General features: G+C 38.6%; 1 protein-coding gene across 3 annotated transcripts in view; it reads right to left on the bottom strand.

Moving 5' to 3' along the window:
* Positions 1-16,959, bottom strand: part of PREX2 (phosphatidylinositol-3,4,5-trisphosphate dependent Rac exchange factor 2) — a 307,132-nt gene that overhangs the window by 42,536 nt on the left and 247,637 nt on the right. For 2 of the 3 annotated variants that reach the window (XM_050940505.1, XM_050940506.1), the window contains exons 36-37: positions 6,376-6,442; positions 3,459-3,649 (exon numbers count right to left, since the gene is read on the bottom strand). In XM_050940505.1, coding sequence (XP_050796462.1) covers positions 3,459-3,649; positions 6,376-6,442 — 258 coding nt within the window. The remainder of the gene's footprint in view (positions 1-3,458; positions 3,650-6,375; positions 6,443-16,959) is intronic. The other variant, XM_050940507.1, reaches the window with a different exon arrangement.

Genomic DNA, 16,959 nt, shown 5'->3' with positions numbered 1-16,959 from the left:
TGATAGCAGCAGACAGCACAGAAGGAAAGATAACCGTCATCTCATTGCCAAATTACCCTGGCAGCAGACGGTACAGAACGACTGGTAACCATCTCTGCTATCATGCAAAAGCAAATGAATGATGCTGTGTAGCACTGGAGTATCGCTTCTCTCCGTGGCATCCAGTACACATATGGTGACTATAAAAAGAAAAAAGTTGAACGGGCTCCATGGTTGCCATGCTATGGCGTCTGCCAGGACAATCCAGGGAAAAAGGGCGCAAAATGATTGTCTGCCGTAGCTTTCCCGGAGGAAGGAATGACTGACGACATTTACCCAGACATTTACCCGCGACAATGATTTTTGCCCCATCAGCCACTGGGCTCTCAACCCAGAATTCTAAGGGGCGGGGGAGACTGCGGGAACTATGGGATAGCTATGGAATAGCTACCCACAGTGCAACGCTCTGGAAATCGGCACTAGCCTCGGACTATGGACGCACACCGCCGAATTAATGTGCTTAGTGTGGCCGCGTGCACTCGACTTTATACAATCTGTTTTATAAAACCGGTTTATGTAAAATCGGAATTATCCCGTAGTGTAGCCGTACCCCTAGACTGAGTCTCAGGTCAGGCTCCATTAAGGATCTAACTTTGGAAACCTGGTGAAAATAAGTTCCACTGGCCAAAATCTGGGGTTTGCATATTTAATGCAGACATGTGGAAACAAGAACTAGAGTCTGTTACTGTCATATTGTTCACCTTTAAACTGGTAAGAGGACCGATCCATTGAAGAAGGTTTCTCTCAAAGGGTAGCCTACCCACAGGGCTAACATACAATATTTTATTAGAAATGAGAATTCAGAACTCTATGTGTCTAAACAATCAGGTTTAGAAATAGAGGTCTCCTTTACAATTGCTTGCAAAGATTAAATCTCATTCTACCAGAACAGGGGCTAAAAACTTATCACTACTTTTTAGGCCACTATACTTCATGAGATATTTTATAATTTATGCATATGAATGGGCACTACTGCTGAGTGAATAATTCAAAGTGTACTGTTTTTTCAAACAATTGTCTTTCTGTTCAAGGATGTCAAGTTTATGATTTTATCAACTACATTCCCATAATTTAAAGTATATTCCCAATAATTCTGAATAATTCATGATCTGTAAAATGTGCACTAGCTGTTCATTCTGCATATTTGATATTCATGCTGCTTTGATTGGATATGTGGATCACATGGTATGTTTCTGCCCTCTGATTGAGCATAACTCAAAAAAACCTAACACAACAGATTTTTGACAAAATATTCACTTTTTCTAATTCAAATTTCATTTTCTGTGAGTATGCTACAATAGCCATTTAAAATTCACCATTTTTCAAATATTTCTGTTAGTAAACACTTAGTGTAGAATATTCTCAGGAAACTCACAAATTGAGTTAAAGTGAATTAATTAACCATTCAAATAAATATTCATGGTAATATGCCCGTCTCTAATAAGCACCAGAAAGAGAATTATGCCCAAATAGAACCCTTTCTTTCTTCCACCTATGAAAGTCTTTGGATGTTTGGTATAAAGATAAAGCATATGCACACAAACCCATAATTCTCGGAGAAACAAGTATCTAATATTCCTGTCAATAGGCCAGCCTGAATAATTCATGACCTTTCAATTCTTGGGGTCGATCCATTTTTAAGTACCGCTGTTCTTACATAATATGTGCTGGACAAGGCTGAACTGTTTAAATCCCTGTTCATTCTAGAGACGACAGTCTCTTTCACGGTAACATTTTAAAGAAAAAATCAATAAAAAAGGCACATGGGAGACAGAAGATGCTGCTCCTCATCGGAGCCATGGAGGGAAAAGAAGGACAGAAATGCTGCCCATATTTCCATTGGTTGACTAGAATATTTAGCTGGAGTTATAACTTGGAAAACGGGATTCTCTAAATCATCAAAAACATCTTACTTGTAAAAATGATAAATCTGGATAAATAGCCAGAGTAAAGCATAAGAGGTTTAGGGCCTTCTAAAAATGTTATGCTGATCCAGCTTATATAGTGTTCCCACACGCTAAAGGAAGGATAAACACAACCATCCTGCTCTGGTACAGGGGATGGTATTAAAAAATATCATTATCTCATATAACTGCCTAAAACAAGTGGATGAGGTAAACCTGCAGAAGGACCTGAAGAAGACTTCTGTGTGGCTTGAAAGCTTGTCACTTTCACCAACAGAAGTTGGCCCAATAAAAGATATTACCTCACTCACCTTGTCTCTCTAAAACAGAGGACAGTATACGTCATGCCACATATACTTGTCTGCCAATAATGCAGTGTCATACAAATGCGCTGTCAGATCTGAGCTGATAAAGACGGCAAGTCTGTTTCATAACATGCATTTATTGATTGTTTCTCTGATACCTTGCTGACCTTTTCCAGCTTGTCATGCCTGATATTCTGCATTGGACTGGCACTATACTGTTTTTCCAAAGTTCTTTTTAGAAAGATGGACATTACGTAAAATTGAAAAGAAAGTTATTTTTGTTATAACCCAACAAATTTGTAACTGATGCTGCTCAAATGAAAATCTACTAAGGATCAGAAATTAATAGTGTAAGGAGTTTGAAACAGTGAATCATGAGAATGAACACATCATTTTTAAACTGACTGATAACTGGAATCTATAGTTTGTATCTTTATGTAAAAAAGGATCATGTTAGCATCAGCTTCTGGGTTGTATAAAGAACCATTACAGAATAGGTACCTAATGATTATTTTCCTCAGCTGTTATTCTTTCATGTTCGCTGTAATATACACAAAGTTCTAACCCTACCCTACTTACACATACTGTTTTCTTCGATGAATTTCACTAAAATCCTGGTGACCTTTGTAAAATTGGTTATTTAGAAGTATGTTAAGGTCGCTCAGAGTTTAGTACAGTGCAGTATATAGCAAATCAATTGAAAATTTAAAATGTCAAGTGTCTGAGTTCATTTTCTGTAATCAAATTGGTCATGCCAAGTATTACCCCAGGATATAGTGCTTCTGGTTATTCTGGACCAGACCTGCAGTATTTGAGTTTTTGAGATCCACTGCTACTAAGATTCCCTCCAGTGTATAAAATGAATACTAACTGTTAAAATGTCTTGCCTAGACTGGAGTTCAGTATAAAATACACAATATATTATGCAAATAGGAAACCTTCCTTGTCATGCTTTAGGAATGTTAATATTTCTACCTTGTACTAATTTGTATGACGAATAATCTATTGCAGCTATACAGGCTAAAATTATATTGCTTATTTTGTCAATCACTGCAACTACATTTATCTTCCAGAATCTCACCATGAATAATCTTTTAAGAGTCCATTAGATACATACTAATACACTCCGAAAAACATGGAATAAAAATTATTCTCCAAACTGGATTGCAATGACTGACTAAAGCAAAGACAGGTGGATAAATTGCCATACCGATGAACTCCACTATTGCACATTAGGATGTGACAAGCTCCAAGTCTGCTACAGAGTTCTGAAGAAACTGATAGCAATCCAACTCCAGAGGCACTGCAAGCAGTGTAAGCACAGGCCGCTGTGCGCTTGGATCGGATAAAAGACACTACCAGTCGGTAAAGTTCATCCAAAGAATTGAGAGGCCGCATCAGCTGCAAGCAAAGGAGAACAGAGAGATTTAGATAACATTTGCCATCAAGATGTATGTGAAGTTCTCTTCTGGGAGGGTGACAACTAAATTGTTTCTGAGTTTAATGACTTCAGACCAGAACACATGAGCACTGTGGGCCAAACCCTGAGTCCAGCTGCTTTCAAAGCACAGATTTGGAAGGGCACCTACAAGGCCCACAAAGTATTGTGGCAATATTTAAGACAGTTTTTTTAAAATCGGTATCTGGATATTTTCATTGAATGTATAATCCCCAGGCCCATCTCTACTGTGTTAGCCCTCTCCACCTGACTACACATGGGCAGGCCATCTTCTTCCAGAAGTATTTCCAAAGAAGGAATAATGCAGTGAAAGACAAATGCAAAGACAGGCGCAAAGGGAGGAGTGCTGGTGACTGATGCATGACCACCATGAGAAAAATCAGCATACAGGTAAGAAAAAACTGTCCTATGTTTATGCAAACAGCCATTCACTAATCCTGACTAACTACTGAAAGAATATTAGAGCAACTAGGTGGGTAAGACAAGGTACGTGAGGTAATATCTTTTATCGGACCAACTTCTGTTGATGAGAGAAACAAGCTTTCAAGCTTACACAGAGCTGTTCTTCAGTTCTGTAAGCTCAAAAGCTTTTCTCTTTCACCAACAGAAGATGGTCCGATAAAAGATATTACCTCACGTACCTTGTCTTTCTCATATCCTGGGACTAACACAGCTACAACAACACTGCATACCAAAAGAATACCAGTAAGCAGTAGAACAGGAGTGAAGAAACCACAAGCAAGAACGATTAACTTTGCAACAAAACTGAAAAGAAAGTACAGGGGTCGGCAACCTTTCAAAGAAGAGCCATTTTTTTGTTTTTGTCTTTGACCAAAATATTTCGAGAGCTGCATCATACGCAAAGCTACTTGTAGAGTTAGAATTTATCAGCTAATAATATTGAACATATTAAAGTTATTACTACTCACCAATACTTTTAATGTGACTTCTGCCATTTGAATTTGAATATAAACAGGAGGGGGCTCCGGGATGGGGCAGGGGATTGGGGTGCAGGAGAAGGTGTATGGTCTGGGAGGGAGTTTGCGTGCAGGAGGGGGTTCTGACATGGGGCAGGGGGTGTGAGGTGCAGGCTCTGGCCGGGAGATGCTTACCATAGGTGGCTCCTGGCCGGTGGTGTAGCAGGGCTCAGGCAGGCTGCCTACCTGCTCTGGCCCCACGCCGCTCCTGGGAGTGGCTGGCTGCTGGCACATCTCTGCACGCCCCGGTGGTGATGGGGAGGTGAGCTCCACGTGATGTCCTCGCCCCCAGCAACATCATCACAGGTCCCATTGGCCAGTGGGAGCTGCGGGGGCGGTGCTTGTAGGCGCGGGCAGCGCATGGAGACCCGCAACCGCCCTCCCCACAAGGGGCACACAAAGACGTGGCAGCAGGCAGATGCTTCTGAGAGTGGCATGGGGCCAGAGCCCTGCTGCACTGCCTGCCGGGAGCTGCCTGTGGTAAGCGCTTCCCAGCCAGAGCCTGACCTCGTACCCCCTCAAAAAATGGCTGCCCGCAAGGGGGCAGCCAAAGAGCCGCAAGGGGACAGCCAAAGAGCCCCATGCAGCTCCAGAGCCACAGGTTGCCGACCCCAATGGTATCCAGATTGAAATGACACATATATAGAGAAAGAGTTTAACTGCCCAATATTGAATTTATATTTATATACATACATACATACACATACACACACACACAAAGATAGGAAATACTGTCTTCATGAACTGGTAACAAAAGGCAGCGTCTCTCCCATGGTGTTTGGTAAAAACGTGAAATGAGGCTCAAGTCACATTGCAGCTCTTGTCATACAAAGCCTTGATTTTCTCTGCTCATGAGATACCTAGGGATTCCCATAGAGAGAAACCTGCTAACCAAAGAAGGAATATTTTAAAATCTAGGAAAGCACTCCCAAATGGCAATTTTAATTCACCAGGGAAACGGTAGCCTTACTTATATTTACCTATATTTGAAAAGTACACTAATTTAACTAAAGTGATTTAAAAATAAATCTAGCTAAACCAATGCAAACTGCTTACATAGACTCACTTAGCATGTTAATGTTTAGTTATATCAATTTAGCTTGCATTGGTTTCAGCTGGTACTAGTCTCTAGTTTAGACAAAGCTTTATGAAATATAAAACTGTAGGCTGTAAAATAGATGTCAGATCAAAAGCAGATGCCATGCTAGGCAGTGCTTTAGGCATAAAAAGAGGATTTTTTTTAAAATTAAAAATAGGAATCCATTTTAGGGGAATCATCATGGGAAAGTTGTAAGGGCAACCTTGTGAGGAAAATACTGAAGGGACTGTTCTTTATGGGACAGTGCACCAAGTTCATTCTCCTGGGCACAGGGACTGTTGCCTGCAAGCACCCCTGACAGGACCGAAAGGGATAAGGCGGAGACCAGGCCATGGTTCTGCCCCTATACTCTTTGCTAAAGTCAGAGGAAACAGATCGGCTTCACACGTGAACATGTGCTGCATCTCCTGAAGCACAATATCTCCTAGGAGGGCAATGCTATGTCAGACCATCTGTAATGCAGAGCTGGGACAAAAGCCATAACAGAGCCCTGAGAAAATACCTCAAAATAATTCAACTCAAGCCAAAAGAAAGGGATTAGGATAATGTGTAACATACAGAGTTTAATTAAACACTTAATATTATTGTTTACCTTATCTATATAAGCAGCTTTTGATGTTGAATTTGGAGGGAGGTTCGACTTGTCCAGGTAGAATGCCCTAAGATAACAAACAAACAAAACTGTTAATTGTTTAAAAGCCTCTATAACATATACTTTAAATATAACTGAAATGTCCTTTGATTTATGAAGGGTTTTTTAGACTTAAGGACATGAGACAAGTAAGGGCTGGAACAAAATGAAGGTTAAGGGTGCACTAATGCTCTTCTTTTTAAAGAAATTATGAACATGTTTTTTCTTGGCAAGCTGCAGTATAATGGGGTCACTGAATAATGTGCATCTGCATTACACTGTGCATCAGAACTTCTGCAGCGCGTTTTACTGCAAAGTTGCTAGAAAAACTGGATCTGGAATTGTTATGGAGGTTAATAATATTAGAGGAGCACCCCAAATATACTAGGCAAGGTGCAGACGTATAGAAAGACATTGTCATTGCCCTGAAAGGCTACAATATAAAAAGAAACTACAAAAATTAAGAGTGGGGGAAAGATACACCATACAGGCAAAGTGAACAGGGTGATGACCAGAACTAACAATGCGTGAATTTTTATATATGCAACAAACTATCCTCAACTGCTCCTCTACATAATTTCCACCCACCTATATGAAAATGATTTAGTGTATAAAGATGCAATTGAATGCAAATATTGTTCATCAACATAAAAACAAAATGCAATGTGAAAGAGAAAGACCAACAGACCCAGAGCCAACTGCTTAATAAAAATTTATATTGCATAGGAAGTGTCTGTAGAACATAAAAGTGCAGCATGTGTTCTGTTAAGGGACAGAGGCTGATGTTCCATATGGTACACAGTATGCTCAATTCGTGTTCACAGGCCTTCTATATTATCCTTTTCCTCCTCTGTCCTAAAACTGAATAACCTCACTCCTTTAGTACATAAGAACATAAGAACAGCCATACAGGATCAGACAAAAGGTCCATCTAGCCCAGTATCCTGTCTTCCGAAAGCGGCCAATGCCAGGTGCCCCAGAAGGAATGAATAGAACAGGTAATCATCAAGTGATCCATTCCCTGTCACCTATTCCCAGCTTCTGGGAAACAGAGGCTAGGGCCCATCCTGGCTAATAGCCATTGATGGACCTATCCTCCATGAATTTATCTAGTTCTTTTTTGAACCCTGTTATAGTCTTGGCATTCACAACACCCTCTGGCAAGGAGGTCCACAGGTTTACTGTGCGTTGTGTGAAAAAAATACTTCCTTATGTTTGTTTTAAACCTGCAGCCTATTAATTTCATGTGGTGGCCCCTAGTTCTTGTGTTATAAGAAGGAGTAAATAACACTTCCTTATTTACTTTCTCCACACCATTCATGGATTTTATAGATCTTTATCATATCCCCCCTTAGTTGTCTCTTTTCCAATCTGAAAAGTCCCAGTCTTATTAAACTCTCCTCATACGGAAGCTGTTCCATATGCCTGATCATTTTTGTTGCCCTTTTCTGAACCTTTTCCAATTCCAAAATTTCTTTTTTGAGATGGGGTGACCATATCTGCATGCAATATTCAAGATGTGGGCATACCATGGATTTATATAGAGGCAATATGATATTTTATGTCTTATTATCTATACCTTGCTTAATGATTCCCAGAATTCTGTTTGCTTTTCTGACTGCCACTTCAAACTGAGTGGATGTTTTCAGAGAACTATCCACAATGACTCCGAGATCTCTTTCTTGAGTGGTAACAGCTAATTTAGACCTCATCATTTTATATATATAGTTGGGATTGTGTTTTCCAATGTGCATTACTTTGCATTTATCATCATTGAATTTCATCTGCCATTTTGTTGCCCAGTCACCCAGTTTTGAGAAATCCTTCTGCAGCTCTTCGCAGTCTGCCTGAGACTTAACTATCTTGAGTAGTTTTGTATCATCTGTAAATTTTGCCGCTTCACCGTTTACCCGTTTTTACAGATCATTTATGAATATGTTAAATAGGACTGGACCCAGTACAGACCTCTGGGGGGCAACACTATTTACCTCTTTCCAGTCTGAAAACTGACCATTTATTCCTACCATTTGTTTCCTCTCTTTTAAGTTATCAATCCCTCTTATCCCATAACTGCTTACTTTGCTTAGGAGTCCTGGAGAAAGGGAAGCCTGTGATCTAGCCTCCCCTCACAGCACCTGCTGCAGAACCCTAATACTGTACAAATGGTTCAAAGAAGACTAACTTGTTATTAAGCACTGACTCATTATTCCCCAAGACCTTTTCCTTACTCCCCAGTGACAGCTCACCATGTCACAAACATCCAGTACATGCTACCTACTAGTGGTAGCACCACTTCATCTTCCTTCTCATATTCATAGACCATAGAGAATTTTTATTTTTCCAACAGATGTATGAGTAGCGTCACTTATCAGACACTATCACCAGCTTACCATCTATGTGGCATTATCAAATGTCAGTAAACTAATATTAAAGACTTCCTATCAGGAGCTATTGCTGGTTTCCTTTAAAGTCTGGCTGGAGCAATTTCATAGTGTTCTATTACTCTATGATGCTCATATAGCTGTTCCTGAATGTGCTGCATAGAAATCCATGGTGACAGCATATCTGACTTCACTTGGTGGCAGTGAAGGCCACTCTTGAACTTGGACTGAACATATTCTGAACAAGATGTTATGCAGAGCAGAGCAGGAGAACAAGAATGCAAATCTGTTGTAAGAGCTTTACTTTTGAGTCACAGAAAAAAGTTTATTATTACAAACAAAAAAATAATCTATTAAATTAATAACTGCACCTTGTCAAGAATGGGAACATTTTTGCAAACATTTTCAAGAAAAAAAATGTGGGGAGTAAAAAATCCAAATTTTGAAAATTTCAGTCAGTTCTATAGATTGTAAAATAATTTTAAGCAACTTAAAGTGAATAAAATAGTTTATAGTTGTTTTAATAGGAGATCAGTAGGTAGAAAGGATGGACCATAGTGAGATAGGAAAAAAAAGAACTTTAAAGAGTAAATTAAATAAAGAAACAAACTGCTTCTTACTCCTCTAAAAGACAATGAAAACTAAAAGGTATGAAAAACAAAGACCAGACAGCTGGAACCACCATTCTTCTCCTTCTGGCAGTGGCAAGGCATCTGACACCTAAATGGCTTATTACCTTTGTGCACTGTCAATAAGATGAACTTCCGACAGTCTCCATCAGGAGGAAGGCACAGCCTGTCAGTGAAGGATTGCTGGAGATGGCATGTGGTAGAAATACCATGTTTGCTTTGTAACTAAAGAATTATTTTAAACTACAGTAAAGTATGAATATGAAAATAGGAAGGAGATGTGCACTTACAGCATCATTCACAAATGACAAGATCATCCTGGGTCCCGATCCTGCAAATACATACCCACATGCATAACCTTACTCACATGAGTGGTCCTATTAATTTCAATGGCACTGTTCACAAAAGTAAAGCTATTCACATGCATGTGTTTGCAGGGTCAGAGCTACAGAGTGCAAATTTTAATAACTTTAAATATTTGAGTTACCAGTAATAACTGCCCTATTAAAATCTGACACTAATACTACTACTACATTCTGCTGCATTTAGTTTTATGGTTTTGAGAGGAATATTTTTTCCAGACAGAAGATGTAGATTCACCCCCAGAAAACATAATGATACTGATCTAGTTCTATTATTTACAATTAAAGTGAGTCTGTAATGCCACTTTGAATAAACCCAGCATCCAAAGCAAGTTGGAGAATAGAGGACAAGAGATTTGCAGGAAAAAATTGCTATTAATGCTGCATGACTAGCCACAGTGCATAACAGTTACCTCAGCAGTAACAGACCAGGCTTTTCTGTGTTACTGTATAGCAGAGCTAAAAACAAATTTAAGTGTCATTATGCCATTCGTGTATTGAACATTATCAGAATAAAAGTGTACATTACTTGCTGCTGCTATGCCACAGGGAAATTTACTCATTCAGAATCTGTTCAGTATTCCCATCCTCTTTATACCATTTTTTCAGCAAATTCAGCTGCATTAAAAAACTAATAACTAAATATAGAACAGTATACCCACTAATGGACTATACAAAAAATAACCAGCTCCATTCTGAAAATGAAGCAACATGGGCATTGTAAAGGGATACAGAATTAAATTAATTGCTACATTAATAAAGTCAATTATTCATTAACCTAAAGTACTAAAATTGAAAAAATCAATTGAACAATATTAATTTTACAAATCTAAGATATCCTATTCAAAATGAAACCATAGCCAGAATCAGCTAGTAGTCCCAGATATTTCTCAAGTGCTTTATTTTTATTGTTTTTCATCAAAATTGTCTTCAGTTTTTCTCAGAACATGACAAATTGTGGACAGCATATAAATTTCCTAAGCACTTCACTTAATTACTGAATGCCTGTTAAGGTCCTTAATCAAATTTCAGGGGAAAAAAGTAATGGCAGTCTTGGCATGGTACCCAGTTTGGATGATATTTTCTAATCCATTTGAAGTGAACAAGAATGAAATCATAGTACTTTGCGTGCATGCACCAAATGTTATTAGAACTGCTCTAAAAAAATTTCAATTTTTATAAGCTGTGGTAGGCCATTCTTATTATAAAAAGATAGAAAACTACAGTGAGTTACCACATATTATAGTATATTTTATAAAACAACCCTTGTGCAACAGTCTTCAATAATGGAACAAATAATTGAAGGGAACTCTGTAAGGGAACTAGGTAGAATAAACTGCTTAGGTTTTAAAAAAGAATCTGTCAGATAAATACATGCTTTTTTGATCAAGCTATCCATAAAATTTGGATGAATGGAATGCCGTAGTTGTAATGTCTTGATTGTAGTGAAACATTTGATGGTGTCTCACAAAAGTAATTCAGACATTTAAAGGCTTGAGAGACTGAATTATAAGAAAAGAAGGTGGCTCTGATCCTGAAATGACATACACATATAACTTTACACTCAAGTCGTCTTCTTTTCTGTGCATCACAATTCGATATCTAGATTGTTCAGCCACCTAATTGCTGCATCATCAAGGGTAGTAAGAGGTTGTAGTCCACCTTCCAATCTTCTAATTGTGCACTTCTCCTCCACATGTTTGACCATCGGCGTCACTGCCCCACAATCACACTAAGCCAAATCTATGCATTGTGGCAGCCACACTAACTGTTCCAGTCAGCAGCCTATTAAGCCTAGTCCAGAATCTGTGTCCCAGGTTGCAAACACAGACACTCTGGCTGGAGTAGTCTTGGAACCTGGCAGGATCTAAGAGTTTGGGGATGCGGTTTTGGGGGGCAGGGAGGGCAAGGAGGAAATAGGAGAAAGAACCCATTGTGGTTGTTTTTTCTTTTCTACCTACTGGGAGAGTTCTAATTTTTGCCTGGGGATGAAGTGATCTAACCAGATAGGAGGCAGGCAGCAGATGAGATTAGATATAGCACATGAAATTTCAGAGTAATTAGTTTCTTTTGGAAAATTAGGAGGAAATTTTAAACAATTGATTTACAAAATAAAAGTAGTTTGATCTGAACTATAAAGCAGCCATTTATATCATATTTGCCATGTCTGAGCATGAGCACACACACAAATCTCTCTGAGACACATTCTAAGTTCTGCCATCTGGTGGTGAACTATGTATTGAATTTTCCAATTAAAGTATTTTTTTATCTGTTGTTCAGTGCAAGTGAATCTACTGCAAAAAATTGCTTGCTGTTAAAGCAAGCAACTGAAGGAGTCTCATGTATTAAATGTTCTTTCTGAAGAACAAAAATTACTAAGCCTAATTACTCTAATCAGAATACATTAAAATCTAGCTTGAGGATACATTTTAGGAATTTTAAACCTGCAACAGTGAACACTTTTTAATTTAAAACGCATTATAACAAGTACAAATACTACTCATATGCATACTACTAGTGTTTTCACAATACTTTCTCTCTCATTCATACTATAGTCCAGAAAGAGAAGAGTTCTGAAATAGTTATTAGTTGTGTACATTTGCAGGACAGGATTGCATTATTTGTCGCATATCATACATTAAGATAATCATTTGGTATACTGATGTCTTTTTCTGTACTCAATAAAAATTTAACGAGACATAGGAACAGTCTGATAGCATAACATATAAATATTTCTCCCCTCTGAAATTTTCCCACATATACAGTATATGAAAGAAATCAGATTTTGCCTCATGTCTTTTTATTATAAAGTAATTTTATGAAAGGTGGGAGGGGTGGGGGAAAGAATCAAACAAAGTTTTAGCCACAGGGTTATTTACCCACTGTCTCATAAGCAGGATCCTATTACTCTGAGGCAGAATAAACATAAATTCTTCATGCAAAGTCCTATAATTTCTGTATCAATACAATATTATTTAGCAGGGGAAATAAGTAATTAAATCAATTAAAAAACCCTCTCTACACAATACCCTGGCACAACAATTTCATTGCTTTCAAACACCTGCTGTATGGAAAGCACCACAAATGGTACAAGTATCAGAGGGGTAGCCGTGTTAGTCTGGATTTGTAAAAGCAGCAAAGTGTCCTGTGGCACCTTATAGACTAACAAACTTATTGGAGCATGAGCTTTCGTGGGTGAATACCCACTTCGTCAGATGCATCCGATGAAGTGGGTATTCACCCACAACAGCTCATGCTCCAATACGTCTGTTAGTCTATAAGGTGCCACAGGACTCTTCGCTGCTTTTACAAATGATACATTTTCACTTTTCATGCATATTTTACGTGGTCAGTTGGATCACAGGAAATACAACCTGGCCTGCAAAGCTATGACCCCTATCCACCTGCACCTCACATTCTTGCACCCTCCCACCTCCTCAATCCTGCTGGAACCCAAGACAACAAGCCATCTTTTGGCAGCCACATAACAAGTGTAATCATGTAAAGCCAGTATAGTCCATGGTATGGAAAACGTGCTTTTAGGGGATACCACGTGGAAAGTGAAAAACAAAACATAAACAGAAGAAAAAAGGGGAAATAATTAGATCTGAGGATGAATCATCCCATCCCATAGAAAAATCCACAGCAGGTGGGAGAGGAGTCAGAAAACTTCAAGAGATTCACCTCCAGGAGTTTTCTTCCAGCTGCCCCCTCTGGAAGAATGTATTTGGGGCATGGGCTGGGGCATAGCCCTCCAACCCCACAGATCCTAAAGATCCACAGGGAAGTGAAATCCCAGATGTGTAGAGGGGATTGCCTCTCCATTCTTTTTCTCTTGCCCCCACAATCCTGCAGCAAAATGACTCCGTCAGGAGCTGTCTTGTCAGCATCTGAATTGGCTGCTGTCCAGTTGCTGAGGAGGGTCTATGGAAGCACTAGTCTTATGAGATCTCAGCATGGCTATCTGAGGTATTAGCTGGGGATAATGCCCTGAAGAGCATCTGATCCCTCAGTTCTATCCCCTAGTACCCAATCTTGGTGAAGCCTTATCCTTCTGGTACATGGAGAGAGGCTCCTAAGAAGTTGGGGAAGGGAGATGATGAAAACCGCAGTGCAATGGAATGAGGTGGAAGCAGCACTCAGTTATCTGCCAGATTTTTGTCCCCCCAGTTCATGAGTTGGAAAGACACTTCTGTTCCCAGGAAATTGAATCTCTTTCTCCAATATCTCCTGAATACAGCCCTTTTCATTAGGGGAAAGGTCTCCACCTGCTCTCCCTTTCTGGGTCCTGGCCCAACTTCAGTTGCCTTTCTTCTTCCTATTATCAGAGCAGAGGCAGTGAAGCAGTTGTGATTACTTATCCTCTGCTGGGGTTTTCCATTCCTTACCCACCACTTTTGTCAATGTGGTCACTGCAGGGGGTATTTATGGGCCATTAAACTGGCCATTAAATAAATAGTTAAATAATTAAAGACAGGCTGCTAAATAGTTATTGGATGGTAATTATTTCTTGTTACTCCTATCCTGGACTGAATTCAAATAGGTGACCTATAAGTGAAAGACTTCAGCTCCTATCTTTAAATACTTTAGATCTACGTTGTTTGCATTTCAAGAAGCCAGAACAGAATGAAGAAATTATTCAGATCAATGAATCTGCGGAGTTAGAACACTGTCCTTCTGAATCTAGTGTTTGTGTCAATTCGTGCCATTTCAAAGTTTCATAGTATTAACTAATATAAGGAAACATTCATTATATTTTATCAAAGATTTAAAGAAAAAGAGCACAATGCTGGTAAAGAAAAATCCAAACTCTGTTCAAACCACTGGGGATCTCTTTTATACCAGCTATGCCAACAGAATGTAGGTTTTTCAGCAGCATCTCTCTATTCTCTTTGTTGTTATTTCATTTAGATGCAAAGAATCTCAATTTCTGTTTTACCTAAAATGCTTTTTATTAAGTTTGTTAGAGACAAATGTAACTATTATTTTCCTGTTCTAGCTTTGAGAATAAGTATTTAATGCTGAATCTCCTTACTTCCTCAAAATATGTCATGCATAGGTAGTTCACAGATCTATAATAAATTCATTTTGGGCACTTCTTAAATATCTACAAAATATCAGATTTCATTTTGATATAGTCCTATCAAGCACACAGTGAATTTGCACATACAGTGGTGCAATCCAGTTTTAGTGTTGTATAATTAAACAGAAAGCAGTATATCAAATATTTGTCTTAAAGAAAGGCATGGATTTGCACATATCTCATCAATATGCCACTCTGTTACAATATAAATATTTCCATAAGGCACATCTATCTTAATGTGTGAAAATTACTTTAGTCTGTCAACTTTCTTCTGAATATGATAGGCAAGGACTATTAACATGATCACATTTGTTATCAAGTGAGACAGGGATCCTTTTCCTTCATTCAATATCTGAAATTGTAATTAATGACTTCTAGGTGACTATAGGTCCTGTATGATTTGTGTCAAAATAACCATTAGAGAATTTTAATTCACAGTCAGAAGCCAAGAATGCCATCAAATCTATCTTCTGCCCTGACTACATATGCAGTATGGGGAGAAAAGAACTATCATGCCAAGAACCTACAGGCTGAGGAGTTGCTCTGTGTACAGGGACAAAGAGATTATGTTCCTCACATGCAATTTGTTATGCTCTTGTGTAAATTCTGGAAACAGAAACATTCCTCTTTTTTCTTATCTTTCTCTAAAAAAACTAAAGGAATAAAATAATAATGATATGAAAAACACATGGAGATGTAACAGGCTATCCTAGACTAAAGCATTAATTAAACATACCATCATGCTGTGAAAGGCTACTAGTGCCAGAAAATAGATACAGTAATTTTTAGATGCAGAACCTATTCGATGTTACATTTTAAATGAAATTTTTTTTTTAAAATACAACCATTACACTCTGCTTAATCAGAGGTTCAATGTAATGAGGGTAGTTAGCTAAATAAGTTGTCACTGAATTCACTGATTATAATTGCTTCTTTAGAGCAACATACTTATGTTTATCTCCTAAAAATATAAAAGAATATCACAGTGGAGGAGAAAGCTATTGGCAAGGCCTTTTCCAGCTACCATGTAGTTTTTGCTTTTCTCTCCACTTCTGCTAAACAAAAGGGAACAGAACTATCTGTCAATAATTCTGGACACGTGGCTTAAAATAATGGTTCCAAATTACAGAGAATGATAAGCAATAGGAAAATAAATATGTATTTCCTCCACTGAATGCACACACAAATTCATTGCTATAGAGTGGTGACTGGCACCCACATGGCTGGTGGAGCTGCAGATAGTAATTTGCACTCTTCTTTTTAAAGTAAAAAACTGAGACATTATACATAGTTAGGGATGTCACAGGAAAGTGTTTTATTGGGGTATAAGGAAGGTTGACAGGCAGATCAGAAGAAAAAGCAGCACATTCTGCCCTCTCATTACCTTCCCCTTTCAGAATGAAAAACTTACGGTGCTACACTGTACACTGCTTACCCTGAAAAGCAGGATGGGAGAAAACAATATTTATCCCTCTGTGACCCTGTCACTGTTTTCTTCTAGTCCTAACTTCTCCCACTCCAAACTAGCTCTTATCCTACCATCTCCCTCTCAATGGACCTCACCAGTCCACACACATCATCACTCATTTGTTGGCTTAATTTCTTCTGCACCAATTCTGCCAACCCATCAAGGGACATTGGAGCAAATTATTAAAGGTATTTATACAGCTAAAGATACAGATAGGTATCTAGTAGAATTTTCAGAACTGCCTGGATACCTAACTCCCATCAATGGGATATTAGTGAAATCAATGGAGCTAGGCACCCGGATGCTTTTGAAAATCCCACTTGGTGTTCATATGCACCAAAATACCTTTAATAAACTGGCCCCAATGATTAAGTGTCCTTTGTGGTTTTGAAAATCTTCTCCTAAGCGTTTACAGTATTTTGGGGCACTGACCAGTGGAACGATGCTTCTCTGAAAACCAGTGAACAGAAACTACTAGATATCTTGAGATACACACTCTAGGAAGCTACTCAGATTTTCTAGGACAACATACCTCTTAATAGCAATTTCAGAATGTCATTTAAAGAGACCTATCCTCTTCTTACGGACTTAGTTTGTAACTCTGTCCACTCTATTTGCCATA

Source organism: Gopherus flavomarginatus, chromosome 2 (assembly GCF_025201925.1).
Source record: "Gopherus flavomarginatus isolate rGopFla2 chromosome 2, rGopFla2.mat.asm, whole genome shotgun sequence".
In the NCBI taxonomy this organism is placed as follows: Eukaryota; Metazoa; Chordata; order Testudines; family Testudinidae; genus Gopherus; species Gopherus flavomarginatus.
The sequence above is the reverse complement of the archived record's forward strand: the minus strand, read 5'-3'. Positions and strand labels throughout refer to the sequence as shown.